This window comes from Triturus cristatus, chromosome 8 (assembly GCF_964204655.1).
Source record: "Triturus cristatus chromosome 8, aTriCri1.1, whole genome shotgun sequence".
In the NCBI taxonomy this organism is placed as follows: Eukaryota; Metazoa; Chordata; class Amphibia; order Caudata; family Salamandridae; genus Triturus; species Triturus cristatus.
The window spans coordinates 1,450,681,818-1,450,700,663 of NC_140591.1; the positions used below are offsets into that span (position 1 = coordinate 1,450,681,818).

Below are 18,846 nucleotides of genomic sequence, written 5' to 3' on the forward strand. Positions count from 1 at the left end.
CCGTGGAGGAAGAGCGGGAGCAGCGAGGCGGCAGACACAGGCCGCGGAGGCGCACGCACGTGCGAGAATCTGCGCTCCGGGAGGCAGCCACCACCAGAGCGGGTCAGGCAGCGCTTCGGCGCTCAGGAGCACACCCGGGCCCAGGAAGGAAGCAGGCAGCGAGGAAAAGCAGCCCGCGTGGGTCAGGAGGTCATCATCCCATCCTCGTCGCCAGTTGTTGTGTGCTCGGGGGCCCAGGGAATGCAGCCACTAAGGTAGGCAGGCAGCACGGTCTCCAGACTCGGGGAGAGGAAATAACACAGACCTACGCAGTGTGTGTGCTTCGGTGCACTGACCCGGATCATCCGGTCCAGCCCCCATTTATTTACCTGACCGCTTCCGGGTCACAGGCTAGACCACCCACTCCCTAGGCAGGGGGGTGTTCCCCTCAAACATAACAATTATACTTGCTAGTCCTTTATTTAGTTTCAGTTTATATTTCCTTGTTCATTTTATGTTCCACTTTCTGTATTTTGCTCGCTAGTTTCCGTTTATTTTTTCTTGTTCATTTTATGTTCCACTTTCTGTATTTTGCTCGCTAGTTTCCGTTTATTTTTTCTTGTTCATTTTATGTTTCACTTTCTGTATTTTGCTCGCTAGTTTCCGTTTATTTTTCCTTGTTCATTTTAGTTTCCCTTTCTGTGTTTTGCTCGCTTCTCTTCTAGCCAGCGTTGAAAATGCAGAAATAGACAAGGCTAAAATACTCTTGACATCATTTTGGTGAGTAGACTGTAGTATTAAGGAACATAGGCGTCTAGAAACGGGAACTGCTTAACACAGGAGGGAGATAGGGAGGGGGAGAGAGATACACTCACTCGTGAGAGAATATACAAGCTGCGTCGTCCAATGAGGGACGTGATGGGCGTGTTCGCGAGGCTGCTCTTATTTATAGCTAGCTCGCTGCCAATCCGATCCTACGCTGCGTGCAGCGCACAATTCAGGGCAACAACTGGACCGCGCATGTGAGTTCCGCCATGTGTTCAGTTGTTATGCGACCCGGAAGTGCTGAAATTCTGGACATATGACATTCATTGAAAGACCAAGTATGTCGAGCGGGCATTAGGTTTTATTCACACATGGCCCGTGTAAGTAGCGGGCAAGTGGTCACCTTAATGCTGGGTCTCAGGATTTTGCCCCGGACTTTAAGAAGCTGTTCCCTCCGTAACTCTAGGAGACATATGAGTGGAGCACTGAAGCTGAGTGTCCGTCAGGCTCTAGCTACCCAGGCAGGTCATGGAGAACCGCAGCAGGAGGTTCTTGTGCAGGTGAGTCGTTTCTCATGTCCACTGCTCTGGCGTGTGTATTTACACATCACCCGTAATAATAGGTGCATACAAAAATGTGTTAAATATGTGCAGTTTGATTCTCCTTTTTGTAGGGGCACCTGAGTTATCAAATTGAATGGCATATGTGTACAATGTCCCCTTGTCAATATGACACTGCACCTGGGTTATATATTGAATGGACATATGTGTATATTGTCCCCTTGTAACGTATGACACTTTCAGCCAGTCCAGCACGTTGCATTTTGGGACTAGAAGTTTGACACCACTCATGCACCCTAGAGGCAGTAGTGCTGGAACAATTATCAGAGTGAGTTGTGCTGCCATCAATGCTACATCACTGAAGCCATAGGGATTGTGAGAAATCAAGGTATAGCAAATGCGTCACGTCCATTCAGCAGCAAAGTGGTAAAGATGTAGGGGCAGATTTACAAGCCCCTTGCGCCACTTTTGCGTCATTTTTAACATGGGAAAAGTGACACAACAGTGGCGCAAGGGGCTTGTAAATCTGCCCCGTAGTATGTAACCAGTGGCGCATGTTGGAGCACACTATCACAAATATATTGCTAAACCATGGTGTGGTAGTACACTGTAATTTACAGACCACATTTTCCCTTGAAATGGCCACAACATTCTCACAGACATGCAGTTTTACTGATTAAAACGATATAGCATACAAACTGTAATGTGTGGAAATCGAGATTCAGCAAATATTTATCATTTACACATCACCAAGTAAAGTGTCTTGATTTGTTTGATGCTATTAAAATCTTTGTTTTCAAAATTACAAGAAAAATATACTTCATTTGTGCTTCTCAAACTGCTCATGTATTTTGAAATATTTGTACAGTTAATTTAGAGGAATTTAAATGTTCTAAGTTAGAAAAAAATGTCACCCTACAGCCTTTTCTTTACAACTCCCAGTACCCCACCAACATTGTCTAATAATTCACTTTAGAAAATCTTTTAAGTTTGCCGTCGCAGAATGAAAAGCAAACACTAATCTCCATATTAAAAGAATAACCAGAATTTGTCAGAAAACATAGCATGACATTTGACCTCTGTTTTTGAACGCACAGCAAATGTGGCACAATAAAAAGTAAATTTAAAGTCATCTTCATTGCTCATTCACCCTTGGAGATCAAGCACGGTCATTTTGGGAGTTGTGCAGCACCCCCTCCAGACGCTTACTTGCAGCACGTAGGCCTATAGTGACTAGTTGTAGTCTGACTCTGAAAAGATAGTACTAACTGAAGGCGACGTACGTTAAAGTGAGCGTCTTTGCAGTACAGGTTGTACATTCTAGAAGGTGGAATTTGCAAAGTACATACTTGGAATTACTTTTTCACCCAATGGGGGCATTATGGCACTCATAACACGTTTATTGTTATCGAATTCAATGATGCTCATTTTATTGACACCGGGAGGATAAAAGAGTAAGTGGATCTGCCAGAATTGGAGCCAGAGACTGAAACAGATATCTGTAGTGATGCATTATTTTACTGACCCGTTGGACCCAGCTAAATCTATATATTTTTTTATTTATGAGCAGGCCTCCTGTGTTTGACAAATTGCTGCTAAATGTGATATTAACACAAATTCAGGGAATTTCCCTGTCAAATCCTTAAGTATGCAACCAACCCCTGCTGGCCTATCTCTGGGGTCTTGCAATGCTTTCATTTTCACATCTTATGTTCCTGTATGGTGAAGGAGTGCTTGCCTATCCACAGAGTGGCTGATAGCCATACCTTTCAGTTCTCCTTCAGTTGGAGGGTGTCACCTGCCTTTGAATCATTTATATCCAGCTAAAATAACTAATTCTTGCTATAGACGGAATAGGGGTCATCCACCGCAAATACCTGACGTCACCCTTCTTCTAAACTCATTAGGATGCAATATATAAGCATGTTTTGAGGCTCACCATTAAACCTGAAAAATGCTGCTTGGCCGTATAGTCTGACTTTAGACTTCCCTCTACTCCTCTCCACTAAGTCTAAGCTTCAGGCTGTGTCGAGCACAATGTGCAAGGGGTTTCAGATAGTGAATAGGAATGTCAAATGGGTGGTTGACAGCCAATTCATAGGTTTTTATTTGAACTCCAGAACTTATAATATTACTTTGACGTTCTCATTACCGCCATGTCGTTCTTCTTTGCCTCAATCTTTAAGAAACGAGGTCCGCCCGCCGACTGACAAGCACATAACAATAATAACATTTGACAAATAAGCACATCATTACTTGCCTGCTGCACTTCCTGTTTCTAAGGTGCTGAGATTTGCAGGCATTGCCATTGACTGTTAGGCTGTGCCAGTCTCTTTGTTTTTTTCCCCTCTCGTTTTAGGTTCCTGTTACTACTGTTGCTTTCACTCTGTGCAGTCATTTGGGCAACTACTGATATTATTTGACCTCTGGCTGCCGTTTAAGCTCTTTAAAGCCATCTCACTGTGTAGCTGCCAGGTTTTATTGCACACCTATTTCCTCAAGCCCCCTTCACTTTGGTTCCATTGTGGTTTTCGAGTGTACGGTGCCCAGCCCTTCATTTGTTGATATGTAGACTGTTTCCTGGCCAGTGTAAAGACCTAAGGTAGTGGAGAGGGGTGTTTGTGTCATATTAAATGGATGCTCTTTGTGGTTGGGGTAACAGATTGGTGTTTTATTCTTTTTCACTGCATGATTGTTATGTTTACTCCATCATTATTGTGAAATACTTTTTCTCCATGAGGTGTTCGTCAACAAAATGAGGCTTGCTGGTTTAGTTCGCAGGAGTGTTGTAAACCAAATGCTGTTTCCTAGTCAATGATGGGCTCTTCTTCTTCGAACACTCCTGATGAGAGGAAGTCCCACTATCATAGAAGAAAGTCTAAGAAGCTCCACAGGGAGCCTTCTTCTTGTGCTTTTTCCCTACAGCCCCTTTTTAGTTCTTGCTTAAAAGATTGCACGTATGCACTGGCTCTTGCAAGACATTTTGTTTACTAAAAGGGGCTTGGAGCCTACCCACTGCTTACCATTTGTTGGCTTCATTGTCACTCTTATTCGCTGCCTACTAATTGGCCAGAGCATGCCGATGTCACTTCCTCTTCTTTTGTTTCTCCCTTCTGTGAAGCATGGACCAAGTACTGATTGCTTCAGTTTTATTAGTGTCCTTCCACTGCTCATGCTGTGATTGAGGTACTATTTATTTTATTTTCTTCTTCCTCTGTCGTAGTTGTTGTTCCCCACTGCTGTTTGTGTTGCTTTTTCTCTCCCACTTCCCATGCTCCCTTTGTTTGTGTTGCTCGTTCCCTCCCCTTGTCTGTGTTGGCCCACCACCTGCCCCTTTGGTCATTGCTGTTGCTTGTTCCCTCTCACACTCTTGTTGTCCATGTTGCTTGCATTTATGGAGGATGTTTATTTGCATGTTTCAAAAGTTCTTCCTCATCACATATCCATCAGATTTTCAGTCCACTCAAGCCACTGCCAGTTTCAGGTTTCACCTTTTGGCTTGAAATCTGCCCCAAATGTATTTTCCAAGGTTCTGGTTCCCTCTTGTATAAAGAGTACAGAGAGGAATCTTCTCCAAACTTATCTGGATGATTGCATGATCCATGCTTCATCTATGAAGTTTGTTCAGTCTTACACAACTTTAGTGCATTCTTTGCTTCAGGGATCTGGTGCATATCAATCAGAAGTAGCCTCACCTGACACCGTCTCAAGTCTGGATAGCATACACCAGCTTGGGAGTATGTCTCCCTCCGGACAGGGCACTCAGTTTGAGGTGTTGACCCACATATCTTTTTGGAAGGACAAAATCTCTGCTTATGTGTGGTTGAGGTTAGAAGTTGGCGGTATATGTCTTTGTGGTTCCCTAGGCAATCTGAAGCCTTGTCCAGTTTGTATCCCATCGGTGGAACCCGCTATCCAAGCATTATGGTGCTGATTCCTATCACAGTGGGTATTTGTGTTGGTCTTTAGTCGGGATTGAATGAATCTCATCTGCCAACGGGTGTGTCCCCTTCTATTCTTAACCACTCATTCTATTGGGAAGCAAAATTCAATATTTTGAATTGCGCAGACGGGGGTCCATGCTCTTACACATGCTGCATTTATTTGTTGGTTTCAAAATAAAGGAATCAGACTATCAAAGAATCAGAGAGTGGGATGTTATACAGCATAAACCAACGCAAAGTCTTTGCGGGCATTACACTGACACCTTAAGGGGCCCCCAAAAATAAGAATATTAGTGAAGGATACACCTATTTAGAGATCTGCCAGTTGGGCAGGAGGGGCACTGTGATAAATAGGTCCTAACAGTAAGGTGTGAAAATGTCACAATTGGGTGATATTTTAAGTGTATGAGGGTCTAAAGTACCCAACAACATGTATTTGGTGGATTGATTGGATTGATTTTCTTTCTATTTTTAATCAGAAGTATGTGGAATAAGGTGGGGTTGACCTGTGATTCCCTCGAAATAACACTTTCATCTATTTGAAAAGAAATATTGTATGAGCTGTAATGAATTTCATGTGAGATGTGAATTCGAATCAATTTGTAATGCTTTTAGCCTGTATTTTATATATAAGGTGATTGGAAACTATTTTTTAGAAAGTTTTGAATTATATTGTATTGAAAATACATATTAAATGTTCGTAAAAAAATTACAGAATTCTTATCTGTATGCAAGTATAAGATGTGGTTCAAGAAATTAATTTATGCCAGATTGCAAGGCTTTTAGAGGTCGACGGGGAATTATATTTATGGATAGAATCTGGCAAGTAGTCCAGTTTTTTGCTCCTCCACTCCAGGATCAAGCACTTCTACCCCAGGATCAAGCATTTCCAACCCGAACAGGCAATCAAGTGTCCACATGTTATATTAACTGGTTTGGGGGAGAAAAAAACTTGGAGCTCCTGGGCACTTTCTGCTGTCATGGGTAAACCCCCCCCCCTTAATTTGATCAGTGTCTTGCATTCTAGAGGTGAAGAACATTCAAGCAAATGCTTTCAGCACAGTGTTCTTGTCCAAGGACTTCCTGCTTCATCCTCAGATATGCAAAACACTGGTAAAATAGGGAGGTCTTCTGTAGATGGACCTCTTTGCGTCCAACAGACCTCCTAACTTTATATTTCACTCCACAGGCAGGTCAAATGGCACTTAGCACACTGCCCTGTCTAGTATAGAAGTGTGGGTTTTACATCTTCCCTCCTTTTCCTCTACTCTTCTTTTGAAAGGGGTCTCAGTAATTATTTGGATTTACCCTTTAGTCTGTGTGTAGGATGTGGTTTCCATTGTCCAACAATTGGCTGTACCAGTGCGGCATCTTCCTCTGTTTTGGTCTCCTCTGAGACCGCCTCTGCTGCCATCAGATAGCCAGACTGCATAGAAGCTAAAAGGTTTCCAGATTTCCTAGAAACCTAATCTAGACCCCGACAACCCAGCAAATTATCGCCCTATCTCTAGGTTGCCCTTTCCAGCAAAGAGAGTGGAAAAACGTATCAATTTACAACTGACTCAGTTCATTCGTGGCAATCAATTATTGGACCCCGCCCAATTCGGTTTTAGGGCCGAACATAGCACAGAAACGGCCTTAATAAAAACTACTGATGAACTGAAAATCATTCTCGATAAAGGAGGTTCTGCAGCTTTTGTCCTCCTCGACTTGTCAGCGGCGTTCGACACAGTCGATCATGCTACTCTTGCTGATTGCCTTAAACTGGGCATCACCGACAAAGCTCTTGACTTATTTCAGTCTTTTTTAACTGACAGGGAGCCGTTGGTTATGATGGAGAATTTTACATCCAAGTCTTTCTCCCTTCCCTTCGAAGTCCCTCAGGGATCTTCCCTGAGTCCCCTACTTTTTGATATCTAAGTGGTCGAACTCTCCTCCCTGATCAGTTCCTTTGGGTTCTTCCCACTTCATATGCGGACGACACGCAGATTGTCGTGTCAGCCTCCAATAATGTGGAAGCTACCATTTTCCAATTTTACGACTGTACTAGAGCTGTCAGCAACTGGATGGGTAAGCATTGCCTTGGACTGAACTCGGAAAAAAACGTGGCATTCTTTTTGGCAACAAACCTCATTTTTGGAACCCAGCGTGCTGGCCTAAGGAGTTACAAACTCCCCCCATCCTGGTCCAGAAAGCGAAAATTCTGGATGTAACCATTTATGGCAAACTGAACTTTAACAAGCATATCTGTTCCGTCGTCTTCTCCAGCTTCAATATGCTGAGAATTATCAAGAAGATTCTCCCTTTCATCCTTCTGACCTCCAGAAAAGCAGTAATTTCTTTACTAATTCCTTCAAAATTGGACTACTGTAACAGACTGTATGTCAAACTCCAGAAACAGTGCAGAAGGAAATTACAGAGCATTCAAAACGCGGCAGCAAGACTTATTCTTGATCTGCCCAAGTTCCATCCTGTCTCAGTATCTATCAAGAAGCTCCATTGGATCTCAGACAACCGTATCAAGTTCAAAGCACTGTGCCTTGCCTACAAGGCCTTAAATGACTCAGGCTCCAGCTATCTGAGACATTCCTTCTCCTTGTATACCCCCAATCGAGATTTACGATCTAAAAATAAGTTGATGATCTCTCGCCTCAAATTTAAGATACTTAAATGGGGGAGGGGGGGGGTGCAGTTGCTTCTCTTCCGAAACCCCGGCACTCTGGAACACTCTGCCTATACATATCAAAGCGGCTCCCACACTATGGAGTTTTAGGAAACTGTTAAAAACCTGGCTTTTTAATGCCTATCCTTTTTCCTGTTACTGCCTCACTGCAATGCCCAACCTAGCACCAAGACACCCACAGGGATTTGTGTGCTTTAGAAGTTTTACAACCTAACTTCTAACCAAACATTTCCAGATGCTTGTTCCTTAATTAGTAGCCTAGACATTGAGAGGCTTTATGTAAATTGTGAAGGACCCATTCATTTGCTTCATTGTTTTGTGCCCCTTTCGCATTCCTTGATCATTTTAGAATAATAGTTTTGAACAGGGTTTAGCAGTTTCCTTCTCAAGTGCAAAATTTGCTGCTTTTAAGGTGTTTAAGGAATCCTGTGCAGTGTGGAGTAAGCAAATGGCTTTGCATTGTAGTGTCTTTTTAGTATTGAATTATCTAAACCTAGAATTCACCAAGTGTTTCTCTCCTGGGATCTGCCGCTTGTCCTTAGGACATCTGTTTTTTGGGCCACTAGAATCGGTGAGGTTGACATTTTTGACCTTCTAAGGTGGCATTCCTGGTAGCTATGGCAGAAATTACCCTTCACGGTAGGCTCACCAAGAGTTGATCAAAGTTTCTATTTATGCTTTAGAATTTAAAAATAGATAGTGGAACTGTATTTCCTGAGCTAGAGGATGTAGTCTGAGACAATGAAGTAATGTAATGAGACATTTGTAAAGCGTGACCGTCACTCCGGGGAGCATCCTGGCGCTGATAGGGTTACTAGATAGGAACTAAGGATAGCTGAGGGCGAGAAAAATGTTAAATGAATGTTTTGCACAGTTTATCTGAGGCTGAGAAAATTCAAGTTTTCAGGGCCTTCCTAAGAAGAGTTTCAGATTGGATGTGACGGAGATGGTTGGGAAGTTGGTTCCACGCTTTGGAGCCAAGCACCCCAAGCGATTTCCCTCCTTTTGAGGCATATCTGAATGCAGGGGGTTTTAACAGATTAGCGTTGGATGATCTGAGGTTCCGGGTAGGCATATAGCGCATGAATCTGGTCCTAAGATATTGAGGTCCTGAGGAGTGGAATATTCCGAAGTGTGGAAAGCTAGAGATAGGGGTGTCTCAATTATTCATTTATAAATGGATATGAATACGCGCTACTACCTTGTTTATTTTGTTATCGTAGTTATTGATCTTTCTGAACTTTTTATGCGTGCTCCTGGGACGGCGTTTTCATTCAAAGCGTCGTCGATACAATTGGTTGCTGCACCTCATTCATAGATGTGTCCCCCTGGGCACAGCGTTAATCAAATCGAAGTTTTGAAATATTTGAGGCGACTCGTGGTTGATTGGATTTCGATTCATGTATTTATTCATACATTGTGAATTTCCGCAATACATGATTAATCTTTGTTATTGTATATTGTGGACTTTCTTATCCAATGCATTTCGGGTATAAATACCCTTCGTCAGGGATTAGTCCTATGGTAAGAATGTAAGTATCATGAACAACTGTGCACAATGGTATTCTATTGGTTCTTTCGCATTAAACAAGTATGCGTTGGTAATCAGATTTAGACAAAAGCATAAACATAACATTGTCTATCAGTTACATTGAGGGTTACATGTGAAGTGGAAACTGAAGCGTACCATTGAAGTCGTCAACTTCAGCTTAGATTTAAATGGAACGCATATTGGTGCTTGGTGTTGTTAGTATTTTATGCAAATTGTACTGAAAAGAGTGCACCGGTTAAGAAGCATGGTGCGCGGTGAAAAAATATATCGTGCCGATATGGTTTTCTCAACGTGTATAATTCAATTAGGTGAACGGTGTTTTGTAACAACGAGTGTGTGCCGGTTAAAATTTTTTGGGGGTTTAGTGCTGTGTGATTTAAAAATGAAAAGGTGAAGTGTTTCAGTCCGTAATAAATGCGGCAAGATATAAACGACGATTAATGTGAGCGACAGTTAAAATCGTTTCATACTGAATTGTCACTCATTATGTTATAAAGTGAGATAGGTGACGGCGGATATAATGCCGGGAGGTTTATCGCGCTGTGCCGTTTAAAAGCGGAGGAGTGTTAAAGTTAATGCCCGTGCGATGTGCAAAGGTGAATGGGGATAGGGTTCATACCATTACATACCTTGTGTAGATTAATCCATTGGGTGCTTCGTTTTTGGGAATGTTAGTTGCCGGTATGTGCGATTAGGTTCAGTGGCCATCTTATGTTGTGAATCGTTTGTGTAGGTGACATGGTTAAAGGACTAAGATGTGATGACTTTGGGGGCCATCTTGGAGTGTGTTTGTGGAACGCTGTGAGATTTGAGTATGGTGTTTGAATGAGAATATTAATAAATAAGAGGAAAAAGAGGGGAAAAAAAGAAAAAAAAAGAGAAACAAAATTTATAATTAATAATGAAATTAATAAGGATAAAATTGAAATAACAAATGAGAAAAATATACAACCAGTTCAAAGATAACAGGCAAATTCAATGCGTTCGTTTATCCCATGTGGGTGTACGCTGTCCAGTTTTTTGATCCAGAAACTTTCTCGCTGTAATAACAAAAAATTCTTGTTGCGTCCTTCTGTTTTTTTGTACCACTTCGAGGATCAGGAATCTGAGTTGGCAAATGTTGTGTTGATTTTAGTGAAAGTGTTGAGCCACTGTTGATTTTAGTTGTTTAGTGCGAATGTTAGATTTATATTCATTGATTTTTATCTTGATCTTTCTTTCTGTTTTTCCAACATAAATCTTGCCACAAGGGCATTTTAACAGGTACACTGCGTTGGTGGTATCGCAGGTGGCTGTAACCTTAAGTTTTATTGTGTTTCCTTTTCTTGGGTGCGTTATGGTTGTGCCTGGTATGATGTTATTGCAGTTGTGGCATGCCATCGTTCCTTAGTAGGTGTTTGTGTCAGCTTTATAGGTTTGTTTGAGTGTTTCTCCCAAGTTTTTATTCCTAGTATATGCGAAGGTGGGTAATTCTTTGAATACGTTTTTGAAATCGGGTTCCATAGTGAGCATTGGCCAATGGCGTTTAATTATACGTTTCATGTCTTGGCTGACTGTAGAGAATTTAGACACCATCACTAAGGAGTTTGTTTTTTCTTGTATTGGTTTAGATAATAGGTCATTCCTGTTTGTCGATTGGCATCTATTAAGTGCTTCATCTAATAGTTTCGGTGGGTAACCTCTTTGTAAAAAACGTTCTATGGTTTCTTGCAAGTGTAAGTTGATTGTTTGTGGATTAGATACTATACGTTTTACTCGTAACATTTGTGAGTAAGGTAAGTGCTGTTTCAGCGGCTCTTGATGGAAACTGGCATAATGCAGCGTGTTGTTTCGATCGGTTGGTTTCCTGTATAAGTCTGTTTCGAATTTGCGATTGATAGGAGATACTTGAACATCCAAGAAGTTAATATGTTCACTTTGTATGTCATGTGTGAATTGTATTCGTTCGTTGATTTGGTTGAGATTTTGAAGTGCTTCAGTTAGTGTAGGTAGTTTTCCATTCCATACAACGAATATATCATCGATATAGCGTAAAAATAGTTTACTGTGTTTCTTCCATGAATCTTTCATGAGTATATGTTCTTGTTCGAATTTGTCCATGAACAGATTAGCGTATGCTGGTGCGGCGCAATTGCCTATGGAAGTTCCGGTGGTTTGTATATACCATTCATTTTTCCATTTGAAATCGCTATGAAACAATGTGAATTGTAGAAGCTCCATTAAAAAGACTTGGGTGTCCAAATTTAGATCTGAGTGTAATAATGCTTGTTCAATTGCTTCTATCCCTAAGTTGTGTGGTATTGACGTGTATAGAGATTTCCGCTTTTTGGCAAGTGATATTCGGGTTGTTAGCTATGCTGTATTTCTGTAGATCGTGTTTGACTAGGTTTTCAAAAGTGTCCAATGTTTTATGGCTGATGGGTGCCATATATGTACTTGGTGTAGATAATCCCTTGAGTCACTTGCCAAAAAACGCATAAGGGAGGAGCATTGGTTATCCTCAATACAACAAATTATGAAGCGGCAGTAACCAGTCATTTAGCGGATGAAACAACATACATAAAAATGGACATCAACCCGACGGATACCTATCACAACATACTGAAAAACCTCATCAACCAAGCCCATGACAAAGGAATCATCAACAACAGAACCAAAAAATTCCTAATCCAAGAATTTCCGAGGAGTCCTACCATCTACATGGTACCAAAAATACATCAAGATCCATCAAACCCACCATTCAGACAAATCGTATCTACGAAAGGAAGCATACATGAACCCATTGGACAATTCATCGACCGATATCTCCAACCCATGGTCCTCAAAATGAAAACATACGTAAAAGAGACCACAGACTTCCTCAAAAAATAAAAAATAAATTGTAATAGGTCCAGAAGAAACCATTTTAATGTGCACCATCGACGTGAATTCTCTATACACGTCAATACCACACAACTTGGGGATAGAAGCAATCGAACAAGCATTATTACACTCCAATCTAAAATTGGACACCCAAGTCTTTTTAATGGAGCTTCTACAATTCACATTGTTTCATAGCTATTTCAAATGGAAAAATGAATGGTATATACAAACCACCGGAACTTCCGTTGTATGGAATGGACAACTACCTACACTAACTGAAGCACTTCAAAATCTCAACCAAATCAACGAACGAATACAATTCACACATGACATACAAAGTGAACATATTAACTTCTTGGATGTTCAAGTATCTCTTATCAATCGCAAATTCGAAACAGACTTATACAGGAAACCAACCGATCGAAACAACACGCTGCATTATGCCAGTTTCCATCAAGAGCCGCTGAAACAGCACTTACCTTACTCACAAATGTTACGAGTAAAACGTATAGTATCTAATCCACAAACAACCAACATACGCTTGCAAGAAACCATAGAACGTTTTCTACAAAGAGGTTACCCACCGTAACTATTAGATGAAGCACTTAATAGATGCCAATCAAACAACAGGAATGACCTATTATCTAAACCAACACAAGAAAAAATAAACTCCTTAGTGATGGTGTCTAAATTCTCTACAGTCAGCCAAGACATGAAACGTATAATTAAACGCCATTGGCCAATGCTCACTATGGAACCTGATTTCAAAAATGTATTCAAAGAATTACCCACCTTTGCATATACTAGGAATAAAAACTTGGGAGAAACACTCAAACAAACCTATAAAGCTGACACAAACACCTACAAAGGAACGATGGCATACCACAACTGCAATAACCTCATACCAGGCACAACCATAACGCACCCAAGATAAGGAAACACAATAAAACTTAAGGTTACAGCCACCTGCGATACCACCAACACAGTGTACCTGTTAAAATGCCCTTGTGGCAAGATTTATGTTGGAAAAACAGAAAGAAAGATTAAGATAAGAATCAATGAACATAAATCTAACATTCGCACTAAACAACTCAAATCAACAGTGGCTCAACATTTTCACGTAAATCAACACAACATTTTGCCAACTCCGATTACTGATCCTCGAAGTGGTACAAAAAAAAAGGACGTGACAACAAAAAATTCTTATTACAGTGAGAATTTCTGGATCAAAAAACTGGACAGCGTACGCCCACATGGGATAAATGAACGCATTGAATTTGCCTGTTATCTTTGAAATGGCTGTATATTTTTCTCATTTATTATTTCAATTTTATCCTTATTAATTTAATTAATTTCATTATTAATTTCAATTTCTTTTCTCTTTTTTCTTTTTTTTCTTTTTTCCCCCTCTTTTTCCTCTTATTTATTAATATTCTCATTCAAACACCATACTCAAATCTCACAGCGTTCCACAAACACACTCCAAGATGGCCCCCAAAGTCATCACATCTTAGTCTTTTTACCATGTCACCTACACAAACGATTCACAACATAAGATGGCCACTGAACCTAATCGCACATACCGGCAACTAACATTCCCAAAAACGGAGCACCCAATGGATTATTCTACACAAGGTATGTAATGGTATGAACCCTATCCCCGTTCACCTTGGCACATCGCACGGGCATTAACTTTAACACTCCTCCGCTTTTAAACGGCACAGCGCGATAAACCTCCCGGCATTATATCCGCCGTCACCTATCTCACTTTATAACATAATGAGTGACCATTCAGTATGAAACGATTTTAACTGTCGCTCACATTAATCGTCGTTTATATCTTCCCACATTTATTACGGACTGAAACACGTCACCTTTTCATTTTTAAATCACACAGCGCTAAACAATTATTTTTTTTTTAACCGGCACACACTCGTTGTTACAAAACACCGTTCACATAATTGAATTATACACGTTGATAAAACCATATCGGTACGATATATTTTTTCACCGCGCACCATGCTTCTTAACCGGTGCACACTTTTCAGTACAATTTGCATAAAATACTAACACCAAGCACCAATATGTGTTCCATTTAAATCTAAGTTGAAGTTGACGACTTCAATGGTACGCTTCAGTTTCCACTTCACATGTAACCCTCAATGTAACTGATAGACAATGTTATGTTTATGCTTTTGTCTAAATCTGATTACCAACGCATACTTGTTTAATACGAAAGAACCAATAGAATACCATTGTGCACAGTTGTTCATGATACTTACATTCTTACCATAGGACTAATCCCTGACGAAGGGTATATTTATACCCGAAATGCATTGGATAAAAAGTCCACAAAATACAATAACAAAGATTAATCATTTATTGCGGAAATTCACAATGTATGAATAAATACATGAATCGAAATCCAATCAACCACGAGTCGCCTCAAATATTTCAAAACTTCGATTTGATTAACGCTGTGCCCAGGGGGACAAATCTATGAACGAAGTGCAGCAATCAATTATTCATTTGTCACTTGCTAGCCGTGGTCTGATACAGATCCCTTCCAGAACAGTGTCATTTATGTTTATACCGGGGAAATAGAAGCAAGTCATCAGATTCTGTTGTTAAAGAGAGGGGCTCTTCTTAGCAGGTTCTGGCCTCCTTGTTTCTTTACTGAGTGTTGCTACAAAAGGCAGAAGACAGCCAAGTGCAGAGTCTCCACACTTCATTGCGCTTCTGTTTTGGGTGCTTTAATTGGAGTACGCGCTGTCAAAACCTGCTATGAAAACCACCATCTTTGACAAAGAATGTGTCTGCTCCGCAGGAGGAAAGATGAACTATGAAAAGGAACTGCCCCAGACTGGTTCCTGGATCTTGACCGTGAGATAAACCTCTCCTGTCTGGAAAATGTGTATAAACGTGGGGCCCAAACTATCCCACTTGGATGAAGTTCTTCACTGACAATCTGAGGGAGTGCTCCACACAGAACTTGAAGGACAGCTGAAATCTATGGATAATATATTAGTTAGCAGATATCCCAGAAATGTGGGGGCATGACCCGAAATATGTACATATTGCTGCAAAGCTGTGGATCTGTCTGTGCCCTGGCTGCTAAGAGAGGAGAAGGAGCCCATGAATCTGCAGGAAGAGACTGCACTAGGAGGAAAAACACAGCCGTTCTGCCCAGTGTCTTTGGCTACCTAGAAGAAGCCGACTGATCTGGGAAGTGTAACCGGTGCCGATCTGAGTCTGGAAATGGTCACTCATTCCAGATCCCAGTGTAAGTTAGCCAGCAAGATCATGACCTGTTTGTCTAACAGAAGCTGGAGAACTGCTGCTAACTGCCTGTGTGTTCCAAAAGCGTCCAATCCACCTGTAACTTGAGTTGCAGGAATTTCAACATTGACTGTCTCCATCAAAATGACAGATGCTGGAAGAAGGATCAAAATCTTGGATTCTAAGGTGGGGACCCTCCAGACAAAATGCAGAGACTTACAAAATAGGGCAAGAAGGGACAATATTAGGATTCAGAATGCAATAGAGAACGTGGAGAGCTCAGACATCCAGGCTTACATCCAATCGCTGTTCAGCTATCTGTTTAAACTCAAAGAAGCTGACTTGTTGGAGTGGATAGGGCCCACAGACTGGGTCTGAAGAAGAGAGGGATGCCAATCGCCTTAGAAGCATAGTGGTGAAACGTTTACTCTATCCTCAGAAAGCAGAGATCTTGCATAACTTGAGGGAGGCAGCTGTCCCACCTTCTGTTTGCTGACGAGAAATGTATCCTTTACAGGATTTAACTCGATACACCATGGAGAAATACAAAGCCCTCCAGCCACTCATAGAGGTGGATAAACAGGAACCTTGATTTAGATGGACTTTGTCATGTGGGGAAAAGTTTCAAATAGGTGCAGCTTATTGTGTTAACATTGTTCAGAAGGGTTTTCAAGCACTTGGGGTGTCGTGGAATAATGGTGAGAGCGCAAACTGTGATGCCTGACCTGCAGAGGGCTGTATTCCTGCTAAAGAGCCAAGGCAAAAATGCATAACATGATGTTGCACCAGAGACTGAGAGAAATGGAGCTACAGAACCATAGACCCCATACGATAGGAGTAACCCCATGATGGTGAGCAAAAGTGGAAGCTGCCTCTTTAACTGTAGTAGATGGACTTAGGGAGAAGAAATGATGTTTGAGGACCCAGGTTAAGCTCGGGAAGGGAGAACGAGTAATCCACAAATGACGACTCTGATAGTCAAGCCTGATAGAGGGCTAATTACTATTTTTCAAGAACCGCTGAAAGGATTTTTAGATAACCGATGAGAAGTGGCACTCCTCTTACTCAAGAGGAATTTTTACCCGGGCTGGAAATGAAGCCAAGTTCACTGCTGAAAGTAGGTAAAGGTTAGGGAATGATGAGAGGGTCAATAATTTTTGACACAATAGGAAGACGGCCTAGGTTTGCTCCACCCTGCTGAAGAAGATGCTAGCATAGTGTGGATCCCATTACTATAAACCTCTATACAAGATGATGAAGAGAATGTGAATCCGAGCATCTATTTTTTGGATAATGGGATGTTTCCTAAACTGTCTCCACTAGAACTAAAAGAGCTGACAGTCCTGATGGAGAAGGAGAAAATTTGCAAATCTGTTAGATACCCAAAGTCACACAAAACGCAGGTTCCTGGTGAGTTTAGTGGGCATTTTTCTAAGGTATTTGTGCCCAGATTGACATGCATTATCCAAAACTGTCCAGGGACTCCCACAATGGAAGATGTGAACATTGTCTGTACCAGAACCTGGAATTTATCACAAGAAGTGCTCAGCTTATAGGTACAATATGCTTCTTAACATAGATGTCAAGATCTACATGAAAGTCCTGACGAACCGACTATCCGGACTCCTCCAGTCTCTCATACACGCAGATGAGCGTGCTGTCGTACTAGGAAAAAATTGCTTTCAACAGCCATTTCCAAAAGAGCCAACTGTTGGCGCTGTTAATGCTGAACGCAGCAAAGGTTTTTGAGATGGTGAGTTGGCCCCGTTTGACGGTTATTATATGGTTTAGCTTGAGAATTATATTTGTTAATATTGCCCAGGCAAACTACCAGAACCCGGAGAGTGGAGTAGTGTTGGACAGGGGGATTGAGATCCTTTGATTTAGGAAAAGGTACGTGGCAAGGGTTCCCTTTGTTCCCTTTACTTTTTGTAATGGTGATTAAACCCCTAGCCGTGCACCCAAACTGAGGAAAAGAGGGTTTTTGATGTTGGAGCTGAAGAACACAAAATATCTATTTGCTGATGCTGTTTTGATCTGGTTAAGGGAACCACACTGCTGATGAAGATGCTTGCATAGTGTGGATCTTATTAACATCACAGGAGACAATATCCTAGATTTAAAAAGCAGGAGAGCTTTTACGATGTCAGCGAAAGAAATCCAATAACTGGGAATCAATTGAACTCATCGCTAAGTCTGTGTGTTGAAAACATAATCTCTATCTCACAATATTAACAATCATTGGCATAGCCAATAGGTCTCGCTTTTGGGACCTTATAAGTAATTAGTTATGCAGAAGAATATCCTTGGTGCAACAGCACCAACTGTTGCATGGTTAAACACTTACAAGTGTTCACTTATAACACAGGAAGGAGAATAATGCTGGGGAAGGCGGAGGTGGTTTGTGGGGGTGAGTCGGATGCTCAGCGCGGAGCGGCATAATGGTGCTCCACCCCCGGTTTCGCCCGGATGCCACCTTGCATTCGATTACGACAAATGCATTCGTAAACGGTGATTGGAACAGACGTGGTGTCTTGCTGAACAATGGTGCGGCTGAGCGCAATACACAAATAGCGTCCTCATTCCATTAGCGGTTGGTAGCGGCTTTTGCAAGATTTGGTATTACCAATGAATAATGAACGAATAAACGGCTCCTAGCGACAATGTGGTTTACTCTCTGATGGGTTGCATCCGCGGCCGCCTCTGCCGGTCGGAGGATTCGGGTGTGGAGTGTGCTCATCTGGTTCTGGGGGCCGTGGGTGTGGGTGGTCGTGGTGCTTGGATGTGGCATATGAATGCAATCGTTCAGGGATGAAGTGCGACAGAGGGATGAGGAGGACCACAGTGAGGTTGGGGGCGAAGTTTTGGATGGTTGGGCTCTGGGTTGCACACGGGAATGCTTGGGTGCAGGAAAGGGCGCACGAGAAATGGGGTGGATCTCGGGCTGTGGGATGCTCAGTTGAGTGTTGCGGAGGCGTAGATGGTGGGGCTCGGGAGCACAGGGTGGCGTAATAAGACAGTGGGGATGGCGGGGTTTCCGGGGCGGGTGGGGGCTTATGCTCGGAGCTGCCGATCTTGGAGGAGGGGTGGGGGCTGGGTTTGGGTCTTGGCGTGGTTCAACGTCCTGGATTCCAGGGCAGGGTGATTGGTCTCGTCGGCGGGCTCAGCTGGAAGGGGGCAAGGAGGGGACACCGTGATTGAGCAGCCTGGGGAAGGGGCAGC

At 42.1% G+C, this 18,846-nt stretch overlaps 1 protein-coding gene across 1 annotated transcript in view; it reads left to right on the forward strand.

The window, feature by feature from the left end:
- The first annotated feature begins 955 nt into the window (after positions 1-955).
- NARS2 (asparaginyl-tRNA synthetase 2, mitochondrial) overlaps positions 956-18,846 on the forward strand; it is a 491,158-nt gene continuing 473,267 nt past the window's right edge. Inside the window, exon 1 of the mRNA XM_085623239.1 lies at positions 956-1,304. Within this exon, the coding sequence (XP_085479365.1) occupies positions 1,116-1,304 (189 nt within the window). The 5' untranslated portion in view covers positions 956-1,115. The remainder of the gene's footprint in view (positions 1,305-18,846) is intronic.